Here is a 14,954-nt window from a genome sequence, read left to right as displayed (position 1 = left end):
CGCTCGCGCGCGTGCCTTCCGTTTTCACTTGGCGCGCTGCACACACACACTGCTCTGACCCAGTTGAGGTTTTGCAGCGCTCTCGCTATATACTTCCCGAGAGGGAGAGAGAAAAAGGTCTTCGAGCGTGGGACTGCGAAGAAATGTCGATTTAAAGCCGACAAATGCTTCCTATTCTATCCGATGATGGCTCGCTTACTCGAGCCATTCTTCCGTTGAAGGTGCATCGTGACGGACAATTCTTTACGTTGAAAATTCAATTAATCCCCTCACTCTAGCTACCCTTTGGCGTAGTAAATTTCCATCGATAAGTTAGCACTGCATTTTTTTTAAGATGAACCAACACTTGAGAAAAAAAAGCATTTTTCATGTGTAACTTCATTCAATGTTTTTATGTTTACACATTTGGTTGCTGGAAAAAATTGTATAAGCTCTTTAGACTTGTATCTCTTTCTTATAAAAAAATTCGTAAAATGTTGTGAATGATGCAATAAGGCAGAATGGCTCATTTAAAAATAATTCGATGTTAATACGACATGAGTTTTTCTATTTAATGAAACAATAATAAAAGAACGATCGGTACAAGATAAGCAGTGTTCCTTCAATTTAGATACAGTGTATTTGTAAGAAAGTACCGCAAATAAAATTTTTACAGAAAATCGTTCAGTACTTATGATCATTAATTAATGCTCATAATTAAATTGATCGAGTATTTCGAAAACTAATCGTTCATTATTTATTCATAACTTTCTCTCTACAACTTGAGATCAATCGTCTCAGTTTAGGGAAAAATGTGGTGAATTGACTGAAAGAAATGAATTTTGTGTAAACCCCTATAGAATATTATAGTGTCAATTTTTTTAATCTGATAATAAAAATACATAAATAAGTAAGTAAAGTCCGAATAACGAAGACTGGAGACTGGAAGTTGCGCCAATTAAAACTGTACCAGTAATTCGCGCGTCGGACGTGAGCAATGTCAAATATGTAGACACGAGACGTCCAGCAAATTGAATGTCTTCAGGGTATAAATCGTGCAAATTTAGTGTGCATATCAGATCAGTAATTAGTCACAAGAAACAAGCGATTGTTACTTGCCATACAAACACACATACACACGAACACACAGGCACACTTTGCTTAGACCTGTAGGTGAACTAGGCCGCAAGGCACCTGTGCGCGCGTATATAATTGATGATCGTGGACTGCAACGCAGCTAAGGAAAAAGAGGATGATTATAACGCCGCACGGATGATAACGTTTTCTAAATGGGCGAGATATTAGCGTGAGCCCCATAATTTTCCGCCATGAAAACGCTTTCACAGTAGCCAAGCGCGAAAGCCAGCAGAGGTATTATTGTATATAACTGGAGCACTGTACAAAATTGAACGACGCCTAGTGATGATGATGCAATGTATCATAACGTCGACCATCGGAAATATCAGCGAATGATGCAGCTGCAATGTATGCCTTGCGTTGTCGAGAGTGAAGTTATGCTGATTGATCATTTGCTTGTATTCGCAACAATGATGATTGGGATGAAGGATTTACTTTCTTTTCAGTTGGAATGCTTGTGTTTTCAATATAGTTCGACTAATATGGAATTACTACCTATTGCTTAGGGATTCATTTTTTTAATGACACTTGTTTCTTGTTTTTTGCTCTTCCCTCAACTCTTTTATTCTGAAGCACGATCAAACAATTGTCGAGTAACTTATAGCCTCGCGTTGCTACATAGTGAGCTTACGATTTTTTCAGTGGTATAAAGATATAGAATGTCATTTAACTGATAATTTGAATTTAAGTTAAAGTTTCTGAAATTGCACTGTAAAATAGTGTGGTATTTAAACCGTTGGTATTAGTGAAAGAACAGCTCGTCAAATGTGAAGCCAAGTGACGACTAACTTCTAAAGGCACTGAAATCGTACTAGAGCATACACAACGATCAATGAAGCGTGAAGTATATGATCGATAACTCTGCGGACAAAAGAGAGTGCCGAAAGGAGAGAGATGGATTAAAAAAAAAATATGATTCACGGGAGAAGGGAAAACGCGTCTTATCAGTAAAGCTAAAAGTCGGGCGCCAAGTCGTATAAGTGGGGGGCAAGTGTGCTGCTGAGCCGGAGATCGCTGCGATATAGCTGCGGATCTATCTCGCGTGTTTGTCAGCTCGTAGGGTACCAAATGCAATGTATGCCGTAAAGTAAAGCGATTGCGGTGGGAATTGTTGCTGATGCTCTTTTTTTAATATTGATCTATTGAAGGAATCGAAGTATTATTGGTCTATTTTTTTTCTGAACGGAAGTTCTTTCGCGTAGTTATTTGGACATTACATTGTATAAATTATCTAGATTACTTAGGTGAGATTTGTTGAAGGGAAAGAAAAGAAATAGCGGAGTTAATTCGCTTAAACGCTGGTTTCACTAAAAGAAAAAAAAAGAGAAAAAAATAACTCAGGTTAATTTAAACCGTTGTTGTCGTCGCTCAGCGCAGACCCATATATTTTGCGTAGTAATGAGGCATTACATTGTGACAGGGGGCAAGGTACGATCTACGAAAGTAGACGAGTATCACGTTACAAAAAACCGCTTCACTTTTAAGTGGAATGCTGAAAAATATAGTTCAGCTGAGAAAAAAATATGAGCGGGCAAAATACTTTCTCGACTGTGTGGTAAAACGCACAACCGCCAAATCAATGTTAATTGAAGACTTCAAAAAATCGTTTTGCTCGAACGAAACGGTATGAAGGATTTGTGCAGGCTATCCAAATAGGAACCCGTGCGTAATTAAATTCTCTCGGAATGCACACGCATAAGTCGTAAACGACAGCCAAAGTGCTCAAGAAATGGAAAAAAGAAGCGGGGCGGAGGAGTAGGAAAACTAGGCGGGATGCTGCTGCTTTCCTCGCTCCGGTGGTTGCGGCGGCTGGTGAGCAGAGCGCGTCAGGAAGAAAAAAAACAGCCAAATGGTGCGTGGTGGTGGGGTGCAGAACTACTACTCGCGCTACGCTCTGTACACGTGTATATACGAGAGCATTTGAGAGAAGAGAGAGAGAGAGAGAGAGAGCAAGCCGACCGGATATATAGAGCTAGGGCAGGGCTTGCGCTACGTACAGTTCTCACAGAAGACTGCGAGTGCGACGAACGCATAGCGTACATAACAGTGGTATCTTAATTTAATATTTCTCGAGCTGATCGAAGGGAGGAATCGATCGACGCACCTCTTTGATTCGTATCGAATCGACATTTTCAAGTGTGTTCCCATACTAAGGTATTATACTCTTTTTTCTAATTATTTAGTCAACAAAAGTTATTTCATTTATGTTTTGAAATTACAGTTGTACGTTCTCGTTTCTGTAATTTCTTCTGAATATTTGTAGAATCTATTCCTCTGCATTTACTATATTAGATAAATACATTTATTTATAAATTTATAGTGAAATCTATATGCATTTGAACACTTCCATTTCGATTTCAAAATTTTTTATTACTGTTAATTTATCTCTAATAAGTTTCTGTAGCAGATAGCTCCCCATCGACATTGAATCAATGACTCGGGGAATTAGGTAGTGAATTTCAACGCTATAACGAAAACATAACATTTTTAAATAGATTAAGTAGATTTTATCAACGAATTTTAGACGCAAAAAAACGTGCTACGAATAACGAAATCACAGAGGCTTATAAAGCAATTATAAAAAATAATCTCTTTGACTGTTTTAAAAAGGAATTAAAGTTCGAAATTCGATTAAATGTGTCCTCCAATATTAATGCAGATAATGCAATTATAAACACAATCAAAACAGAAAAGGATTTAGAAAATTTATAAAGTTTTAGATCTGGAGCATAAAACGAAGAATAAAACAACTATCCAAAGAAATTGACAGAAATATGTCAAATTTGTAACAAGAAAGGTCATAAGGCCTTGAGTTGCAATAGCATTTCACAAAAAGCCGAACAATGTTCTTAACGTAAAAAGTCAGACCATAATTTATCTTTATTTTTATTATTATCGTATCAAAAAATGTTCTGCTTGATTGTAGATATCAGATTTTCTAACTAATTCTACCCTTTACCGTATTGTTTCATTTAGTAATAGATTAATACTTTATATATTTCAGTTAGCTATTAAATAATAAGAATTAAATAAAAAAAAAATGAAAAACTTTAAAGTAAAATATACGTGTAAAGTTTATTTAAAAAGATAACAAATTATTTTTCTATTACTTATTCGAGCTGAGGAGAATTAGTCACGAAAACGTATTTTACATTTAACACATTATTTTTCATAAAAATGTTGAGACATACTTTGCATAAAAATTTAAACGAGAATGTCTTTAATCGTCTTGTTACGTGTAATAAAATACAGTAGTAATATACTTTTCTGCATAAAAATTCAATGTGAAATCTGAAACCGTATCCATAATATTTACATAACTAAACATTTATGTCCGGAATACTAATACTTAGAAATAAAGTAGTTCTAAAATTCTACTTTTCCATCAATAAATTTATGCAAATTCTCGATAACCTGAAAAACTCGGAATTCTTCTAAATGTATAGGGTAAAATTAGTTCTGTTGAATAACTATGTAACATTAATTTAAAAATGTACCATTTATAAATTCAATATAAAATTTCATTGTTAAATAAACAAATAAGTCTTCAACTTAACTTGTCATTATTCAAAAAATTTATGCACTTTCAGGTACCAAATAACCCAAAAATGCAACGTCTATCATTCCTAATCGTGAACCTGTTGCTGGCTGGATGTGCGAACGCGCGTTCAGCCGCAGACTCAGGCCATCCAGTGAACTCATTGGATTCGGATCAGGGTCGTGCCGCTCAGGGTGGCGGTGGTGTGTTTGGCGATTTGCGGTCGGTTTATCAGATTTACAAAGATTGCTCGGGAGCAGAGGTGAGCAGCTGCCTCAAGCTCAAGCTTCTGTCTACAATGGAACGAGTATCGCGTAGCGCTCAAGTCAGTATTGTCGACGGTATTACCCTTGTGAAGGACGAACCTCAGCCTGGCGAAGCAGGACGCGAGGAACCAATCAGAACACCACAAGAGATTGAAGCTTCATTGCCAAGAAGCTTGGAAGATAAGGAAGATGCACTTAACTCTATGATTATAGACAAAGCTGTGAGCTTTCTTCAAAGCCACACTCTCAAGGTCAAGCTTCCCAATGTTGAGGAACTCCAGAGGAGTCTTTCCGATGAAGGTGAATGTCAATTTATTTTATTCTCGTCTATTCATTAGTAATGATTTGGTCATCTTCTTTAATACTAATTATTTCAAGTAACTATGACAAGTATTTTAAACTACAAGACATATTCATAACAACTATTAATTCACTTCCAAAAATTATTAAAAAATTCAAAAATTAGTTCCCGTATAATTAAAAATCGAATTTCAGTCAACTTTTTATTTACTTTTTTACTTTAAAAAATATTCATCAAATTTGTTTGAGTTATACTCTACATACACTGTGACTTGTTTAATTTGGATTACCTCTACGAAAAAATTGACGATTGATTTGAGTGTTTGTAAGATTTGAAAATCAGGTATTGGATAAAAGGTTTGTGCACATAGTTGTTCGTTAAATTTTTTATAGAAGAAACTTTGATATAGTTCTTCATTGGTTATTTCATAAAATAATAAATTCCTTTATTCAAGCAAGTAACGTATGAACATAATTTACGCTCAAATCAATTGACAGTATTTCAAACTAAAATTCGAATGATTATTACACAAACGACTAATAAACAAATCGAATGATGTGTTGACAGGCCGCGGCAAGAAAAGGAAAAACATGGGTGGTCTATTGGCCATTCCCTTGTTGATCGGTGGTACTTTGGTACCCTTGGCTCTCGGAGCACTGGCTTTACTCGCTGGTAAAGCTCTGATAGTGAGCAAATTGGCCTTGGTGTTGGCATCGATAATTGGACTGAAGAAATTAGTCTCTTCGCACGATCATGGCCACGAAGTTCACGGAGGTGGTGGTTGGGCCAGAGCTGGACAGGATCTCGCTTACTCGGCCTATAAACCTGTACCATCGACGCCCTAAGTAACAACAAAAGACTGCGAGTTATTTTCTCTTTCACATTCTCACACTCTCGCTCCTTATCAAACTTCTCCTCTTTCGTTTCATGACGACCGCCTATAATTTATTTTCTTCGATCCTTTCTTCTTTCATTCTCTTTCTCTCATCTCATTACTGTGATTCTCAGTGCCTTTTTTTCCTACCCTTGTTGTTGATTGTTGTTCGTTCTCGTAAACGGTGACGTGTTTCTTCTGTCGCCGTGGTCTTCGTCTTTGTACTCTCATTTCTCTCTCTCTCTCTCTCTCTCTCTCTCTCTCTCTCTCTCTCTCTCTTTCTTTCTTTTTCTTCGTCTTTTTCTTTTCATCTTCTCGTTATTTATTTTATCCATCACTAAGGTTCAATTTCATCTTAACATTTGTTAACTCTATTCTTTATCTTATCCTCTTTTTCGTGTCTTTGACTCATTTTTCTTCTCATTCTCTTTTTCTCTTTCTTTCTGTTTTTCATTGTGTCTGACTATCGAACAAGGAACAAAAGAAGAACAAGACAAAATAATCGCATTTCATGGCGATTTGCGAACACGTGTATGTATATTTATATAGATTTCTAATAAATTATAAGGATACACCTTTGAAACCAATACTATCATGGGGCTTATTTCCAATACCATATACCTTTCGAACGCACTTCTGAGAGTTGCGAATGGAAAAAAACAGGAAACTACTTGAAGCGTCTTGTTATCGGAACGCGGTGATGATGACCTGCCGAATTTATTAGAGCCTGACTTGGAAATTTAGCTTTTTTTACGATGAATTTTTTTACTTGATCTTGAAAGTTGTTCAAGTGTAAATACTGAAATTTTTTTTAGGATTAGGCAAACATTGACTAGAGCATGAAAAAAGGAAATGAAGCGTTCTTCCTAATTCACAAGTCTGTTATAAGATTTAAATTTTGTTTTCATCGATTGAACAAGTAATATACAATACGTCATTAATATGGAATACTCTAGTTATCTATAGATTATTTATATGTAATTAATCTAGTCATAATTATCACAGTCTAATAAAAGTTCAATATTTCTATAAAAATTTGTACGAATTCTGATTTAAGACAATAAGTTATATTCACATTCTCTTTATCTAATCGTCTTTCTAATCCTCTTATATTATTCAAAACTCAATTCATAGAGCAACTTGAAACATACATGATAATTTATTTGTTAATAAACATTAAAAGTTAAACGTGAATGAAACGTATAAGAAATAAAATCACAAAGATTGCGCTCACGCGAGCACGCGATCTAGATCATTGAAAAGCCATAGTTATATGTGCATATTTCCTATGCGGAGGCGTGGAAACAAAAGATATCCGGTAAGCAACCTGAATTTTCACACATGGCGTCGATCGATTACTATTGAAAAGTGCTCGCGAAAAATCGATCTGATGCAGGCCACCGAGTTGCCTACTTGCGAAAAAAAGAACTTGTGCGTACGTGCGTACGCGTATATGTGAGCGCGAGTGCGGCGAAGATAAGTAAACCAGGCCGCAGCAACAGGTTGCCAAGTTCAAGGCAGCCTCGCCTTATGGTATTTTCTCGCGCTATGCTTGGATGCTGTGTTTTTTTCTTATTTCTTGTTGCATACTCGATGCGTGGATGGTGACACTTTTATGATATATGTGAGCTATTTTTTCGATTTTGGATTATTAATTTTACTTAGATTAATTGCTAATATGGAATATTAAAACAATGCTGAAAAATAACAGTTTGGTAATAGTCTTCATTGATGATAATTTATCCATCTGCGAATTCGATAATTCCGATCGGATTGATCGATACGAATAACGAAAGTGAAATTGAAAATTTAATGCGGTGAAACTCACGTAGGAGAGTGTAAGTATTATATTCTATTCACGCTGGCGAAATTATTTACGACCGACTTATCTGCTATAGGTACAATGCACCAAATAGATCCAATTTATGTTCTTTATTAGAATATATAAAAATGCCTGTATCCTCAGTTGACTCAATAAAAAAGATGTATGATTTCTTAAAAAAATATTTAGAGCTAACTGTTCGAGCTGGCACGGATTATTTCGTGTATACGCACAATTTTATTGGCCGTTGCGTTAGATGAAGTGAGCTCATCGTACGGGATTTCTATCGCGTTTGCGTTGCAAATAATCTTCGGCGCAACGAGATTCGTCGTTCTTTTTTTTCTCTGTTGATCGTATAACCGATGTAGCGGTTTGAACGAACTACACGACTTTTGATTTATAATACCTTTTCGTTCCAGCAAACGAGTTGTAAATAAGATGCACGCATGGGACTCTATTTAGTTTAGTGTAACAAATATGAGGCTGTCGTATCGGCTAAGATATTTACAACACTGTTATCAATATTTTAAAAAAATTTATACATAATTTTTTACGAATTTTGATGTCTTGTCATATCTAAGATATATGTAATCTTGTGAATTATAGAGACAAATAAATATACTTTTCATAATAGGCAAAAAATTTAAACAATTTACAAAGAACATGATAAAACACTAATGCTCATATCTACTACATTACATTATTTGATTGAAAACAGACATAATTTTTCTTTCAGGAGTAGTTGGTATTAAAATAAATAAGTAACAGCTTGCGAAAAATTTTGAACTATGTATTATTATTATTATTATTATTATTATTATTATTATTATTTCACCAAATTTTTACTAGATAGCAAAACTTAGAGGTGCACATATAGATACTTATATGCAAAACGACAACTCATAGTAAATAAAACAAAACAAAAGCATATAAATTATTGCACAATCGTGATTTATTTGAACAAGCCATTTTTGTGTAAAAGATCCATCTCCAATAATGCAGTTATATTATTCCGTATCCATTTTTTATGATATTTCTCTACCTTTTTTATACTATTTTTATATATTTTATAAATTTTGTATACTATTGTTAAACTTTTGAAATATTTTAGAAGCCACTTCGCAGATTAATAACTCTGTGTATCCTTGGCATAATGATTTTGTGTCTGCTTATTTTTTTGGAATATATTATATCCCTTGGTTAGATTGTTATAGTTCTCCATTATTGCTTCTAGTATGAAGTGCTCTTTAATAGATAGTGATAGAAATAAGCTTTTTGCTTTTCTGAGTAAAATTTTTATTAATCTGCTATGAGTTTTTTGGATGTAGTTCAAGTTATAACCATACGCCTCTTTCCAAGCAATAATACCATAATTGGCAATGCTGTGAAACAGCGTATAGTAGATTATCATTAGAACCTTTATACCCATAAATTTTACAAGTTTTGCCATTACATTTTTGTTATTTTTTTATTATATCGCAGTAAACCAAATAATTATATTTGTTAGCCAACCTTGTAGGCTAATAAGAGGCATATAATGAATTGGAAAATTCATTTATTGAACGTTACATGCGTGAAAATACATAAAGAAAATATAAGTTGGTGTACAAAAGTAAATTTAAATTCAAGTATAATTTATTAAAAGAATAGAACAAAAAAGAAAAAATATTGTTTACAAAATTTCTTTTTACAAAAAAATAGCATATTCATTATTCATAATTATCACGGAGTACACAAAATTTATTCATTGTAATTGATACATTAAGTAACCAATAATTCTGTAATTGATCTTTCACTTCTTTCTAAAAGATATTGTTACGGCAAATTAACAAAACCAATCAGCTGTAAAATTATTGAGATGTGGCTGCATTAAGATACCTCAAATAGCGAGATGAATCATAAAAAGAAAGAGAAGAAAACCACTACATGCCTACATAAGTCTTTACAATAAAGCTTTGGCCATTCAAATTCTTTTGGAATTGCGTGGCACGAGAGAAATTTTCATTCAAAGAAATGCGTGATTGCAATTTTCGGCTTGCATATTCACCTAATGAAAAAAAAAAGCGCAGACGAGAAAGTGGACGTACCGCCGCCGGCTGCTGTCCTCCTTAGATTCGTATCCGTCCAGACGCTCTGTTATTTCTCCTCACTGTTCACCACAGTATCTCCGTGTATGTATTGTCGGTGAATTTCTGCTTGGAGTACATTGATCTCATGCACCTGTGGGAATGCGCATCGGTGAATGGTAGCCGATCGATGAATCAAGCGATTTTAGAAGGAAAGTGTTAATCGATTGGTTCATTTTTTCCATAGAAATTATCGAACTCCCCGAAAAATATTACGCCTATTTTATTTTCATTTCATTTGACAATCACATATTGTTATAGTACAACAAAAATAGGAACGTACTTGTTTCAAATATTATGAGAAATTGTAGTAAAGATTTCTTATAAAAAATAATGAAAAGAATGATTTTTTTTATCAATTGCACTAAAAGATTGAGGCACTTTTCACAAATGGATAGTCAATTGAAACCAATGCTATAAAGAGAAAAGTTCAATTTATATGAAGGAAGTATTTTTTTTTGTAGTGCAATTATCTGTTTAAAATTTGTAAAACAGAGCCCTGGGCTTTGTTTAATTTTTAAGTTGTATTAAAAATATTTTTAATAACGAAGATTTCTTATATATACAATAATTTATATATAAGATTCCATATATACATGTGATTAACAAAATTCGACTTTGAATATTTAATTTAGATTCAGAAAATTAGAAATATTTAAATTATGCGTGTTATTAAGTAATGCAAAATAAAACTTGTTTAAACATAATGTATATCTTTTGTAATCATAAAACGTAACGCGAAGTAAATTATTAATATTAATTCACACATTCGAATCAAAATTACATTGATTTATACATTGGTAAAAATTCTCAAATTGGGTACACTGTAGCATGTCGGTTTAATTTATGATGATTCTAAAGTTATTAGTATTCAGATAGAAGGATAGTCTTTAAAAACTCATTTTTCTACTTTTTTCACACTTTACTAGCAAATTTTATTTATTCTAGAATCTAAGAAATGTACTGTTATTCCAATCACTTTATATTCAATGTTAAATGTGCCAAGATAAAAATCAGTTTTATATATAAGAAACTCTCTAAAGTAGGTCATCTAAAATGATACAAATTCTGATAAATTACTGGTGTATGTAAAATCCTGAGTAATGGTAAATAAAATCATTCTAATCTATCATTTTTCAACTGAATTACAAGTCAAAAGTGAGTTAATGCTGAAATAAATATCTCTTTGAAATTATTTAATGAGTTAAGGATCTACTAACGCTTTCGCATATGCACACGTCGACGAAGAAATTCGAAAGTAAATCTTCGTACTTTAATTCGTCGTTTACACAGCGATCGATCTCAAAGGAAGTCGGGTGAAAGTAAAGTACTGATTATTTTAAATTTAGACTGGGCTGGATCAACAAGCCATTTCTCCTGCAACACGGCGGAGACTGTTGGTCGCCAAGACTCTCTTTTGATTTTATTTAATAAAAAAAACTGCTACTGCTTTCTATACGACGACGTTTTCAGCGATGCTTTTTTCCTGTTTGCCGTTAATTTTTCATTACCGGAACTGACATCGCAAACAATTATTTAAAACTTTTTTAATTAACAAATTTAATATCCTATGAAAATCCTACCAATTTTAAATATGAAATAAGCCTTCTATCGTAATTATAGGTATATACTTATAATAGTCACGAAAATTAAGATATTCTGCATAGATAACAATTATCTTAATCAATTTATCTTCCTTATGTGTAGCTGCATAATAAATCCAAGTTGAGTAAAACATCTTAATTAAATAGGTTAATCCTGTAAGTCACAGCTTCAGTGCGTTTATAACGAGCTTGTATAGTGTCGCAACATTAGCTATTGTAATTACTTTCATGCAAGAGATACTTCATCTCGACCACATATCCTAGTTTATTTAAATGGTTTTAGTACTGTTAATTGTAATTTGGAGGTGTTGTAACAGAATTGTTTTGTAAGCAATTTTGTTACAAGAACTATATTCTAACTCAATTCGACTGTTTGAAAAAATAAAGTAACAAATTATTACTACTAACCGAAGTACTGTCGATCAAATATTTCAGTTGAAATTAATGGGGAATGTCTGCTTAACGCAGACGGTTCATTATTTTGTAAGTCACACATTCACGATGGCTTACGAAACGCGGTCCCAAGTGCGGTGGGGCTCGAGCTATAACTGTATCTTTTATGACGTCTACTGTTATGTTCAATGTATACGTATACATATATTTTCGCGTGTGGCCGTTTCGCGGCCTCCCGAATACTTAATGAAGCGGTCGCGAAAACGACTCAAAAGATGCCTTGTTAATCGCGTTTCCAACGTTGTATATTACCTCCGCATTTATACATTATCCCTTAACTTATTATACATATAGTAAATTTATTTATTAGATTATTTCATTTATATTAAATCAAATATTTACATTGGATTATTAGCATATTATAGATAATACTTACGATGTGTTTCAAATTATTCGGGGATAGATATAATTCATCGTAAAGGTAGATCAGGACATATTACGAACGAGACCGCTTACAATTTTTCAACAGTATGCCAATGTAATTATAAAGTTATAAATAATGTAATACAAAGTGTAAACTGAAGAGGTCACTGATAAAATTGAAAGTTACCATTCAAATTCACGAAGTGAAAACTGGCTTCCGGTCCAAATACCGAAACCAACCATATGATAATTAAAGGTGATGAAACAGAATGATACATCAAGCTTCAATGAAATTCTATAAATATAGATTTGCGTCATTAAATTCAAAAATAGATTATTCACAATAAAATAAGTCCTGAAGCAAAAATTTATCGAGTTATAAAAATGAAAGTCACACCAGGGAACTGAAAGTAAGTGTATCTCTTTTGCCGCGCGGTCTATCTTCTAACCAGATTATAGATTAAAACTAATCTGTAGAGTGCGCGAAAGGACGAGAATAGAAGGTAAGTAAGTAGTAGCGTAAGTCAGGGGGGCCTTGACCTGGCCTCGATCCTGTTCTGAGTTCACTCTCGCCGCGTGTCGGTGTCGCGAGAAGAAAGTGCTCCAGCCGTTCTCTGTAGTCGCACATGCGCGATTTTAACATTGTTCGATTGCTGTATATCGGTAAATGGAGACGCATATTGCGTTGGATATATGTCGTTAGTACGGAAAAAATTTTGCTCCGTTTTCTCTATGCTTCTACCAAATAATATATATAACTGTTTAAAATAATACAACAGAAAGGCAAAAGAACAAGTTATGAAATGTATGACCATAATTTATAAGCGTCAAGGATATAATTTACACAGCCACTCATGAGTATTTAATCTCAGTCAATGAAATTATTTTTGATTCGTAATTTAAAAGGTAATTTTTGAAAACAAGTTCTTCTTGTCATCGATAAAAGAAGTGATTAAGTATATTTATATTGTCCAATAATTAATTTATATTATCCTTTGCATCTAATTTTCATACAACGCATACGATATATTTCTGGATACAACATAAAAAGGCAGTTTCCCTAATTCAATACATAAAAAAATACCGCCATTGTTACTACTGATTCGGGGTGATGAGAGATTAAACAAGATTGACATTCAGGTGAAAGTGTTATATTCTAATCAGACTTGGCAGGGAATTCAGATAAATAAAGAGAAAGACCAATTAATGTATTTATATCCTTTAGTTTTCACGCTCTTTCCCTGTTACATGCTACTCCTTGCTTATCTCTCTCCATACTCATTCATTCATACAACACAATAAGATCCATCGACGGCTAATCGCAGTGCACCCTCTCGTACCTTAATTCTTGTATTAATATTCTCTTATCTTAAGTTCACGGACTCAATGTAAGAGACTGATGACAGACTGAAAACGAAGATTGATCTTCGCTATTGTTAGTTATTTCGGCTTATCACTCTTCATATTTTCGTCGCTCTCGACTTGCGTTAAAAATCCGTTAACTGCCATAGCATCGCTTTCTTCATTCTTATCTTCTCGATCCATGAATTTTAGCAACTTTGTCAAGCGATCTTTGAGCTGTCTACCTTCTCCCGTGTTTTTTTTTTTTTTTTTTTTTTTTTTTTTATTTAGGCAAACTCAACCCAATAAAGGGTTATTTTGCAATTCAGCGTTGGCTCATTGCAAATGCCACTGTGCACTACCGACTTCTGAAAACTTCTTCGGGCAGCGATGACTCATCCAATAAATACAGTATCTTTGTATAACTATTCGTAGTTACGCCGGGCGTTTCTCAAGTACGAATATGAACCGACATCTTATAAAAAATTATCGATACACTCACTGATTTACCTTCTTTCTTATTTAAAGCTTTCTGCAGCACTAACGAAAGCAACTCGCGAGTATCAAATTCGATCAGTAACTCCTCTCTATGCAAAGCCTTATCTTAATTTTCCACAGTCGTTGGATAACCACTGACCACATTGTTTTCTTTTTAATCATTTTCGACAATTTACTTCAACTAATCCAATTTGTCTTCAATTCAACATTGAAGCATCTTAATGAAATTTTTTAAAATGTAACCTCAAAGTATAATTTATAGAAATTTTCTATAGTGTGAATATTATAAAGCTTATAATATAGTTTAAAGGCAATATTTTTTAATAGAAATAGTAAATCGTTTGTTACAGAGTAAATTACTTTTGCATCTCTTATTTCTGGTTGTGATTATTAATGGTTCTACTAGCTCTAGAAAATATTTAAAAATTCTTTGGTATGGACAAGAAATATTATTCAGGCAAAGCAATGAAACTTATTATATATTTCTATAAAATTCAGATAATACAACATAAAAAATAACAATATTATAGCAACATTTTCTTCTCCCGAATCTTCTTTAGCCTCCTGGTAAAATGAATCAGGTTTAGTAGATGGTTGTTTGTATTTAGATAATGTTCTATTATTATAAAATTCACAAATTTTAAGTATTTTC

The 14,954-nt window shown here is 33.5% G+C and overlaps 1 protein-coding gene across 1 annotated transcript; it reads left to right on the top strand.

The window, feature by feature from the left end:
• The first annotated feature begins 3,157 nt into the window (after positions 1–3,157).
• LOC131665682 (uncharacterized) lies at positions 3,158–6,066 on the top strand. The gene is made up of 3 exons (XM_058937739.1): positions 3,158–3,270; positions 4,707–5,220; positions 5,789–6,066. Exons 2-3 carry the CDS (start codon positions 4,725–4,727, stop codon positions 6,064–6,066), a joined length of 774 nt encoding a protein of 257 aa, XP_058793722.1. The 5' UTR covers positions 3,158–3,270; positions 4,707–4,724.
• The last annotated feature ends 8,888 nt before the right edge of the window (positions 6,067–14,954 follow it).

This window comes from Phymastichus coffea, unplaced genomic scaffold (assembly GCF_024137745.1).
Source record: "Phymastichus coffea isolate CEN01 unplaced genomic scaffold, Cenicafe_Pcof_1.1 PCOF00053, whole genome shotgun sequence".
NCBI lineage: Eukaryota > Metazoa > Arthropoda > Insecta > Hymenoptera > Eulophidae > Phymastichus > Phymastichus coffea.
Note: the sequence above shows the minus strand (reverse complement) of the source record. Positions and strands in the feature narration are given on the sequence as shown.

Excerpts from the sequence above, each read along its gene's own strand:
- LOC131665682 (XM_058937739.1), top strand. The coding sequence starts at position 4,725 with ATGCAACGTCTATCATTCCTAATCGTGAACCTGTTGCTGGCTGGATGT. Across the intron at positions 5,221-5,788 it reads GAGGAGTCTTTCCGATGAAG|GCCGCGGCAAGAAAAGGAAA; the intron begins GTGAATGTCAAT and ends ATGTGTTGACAG.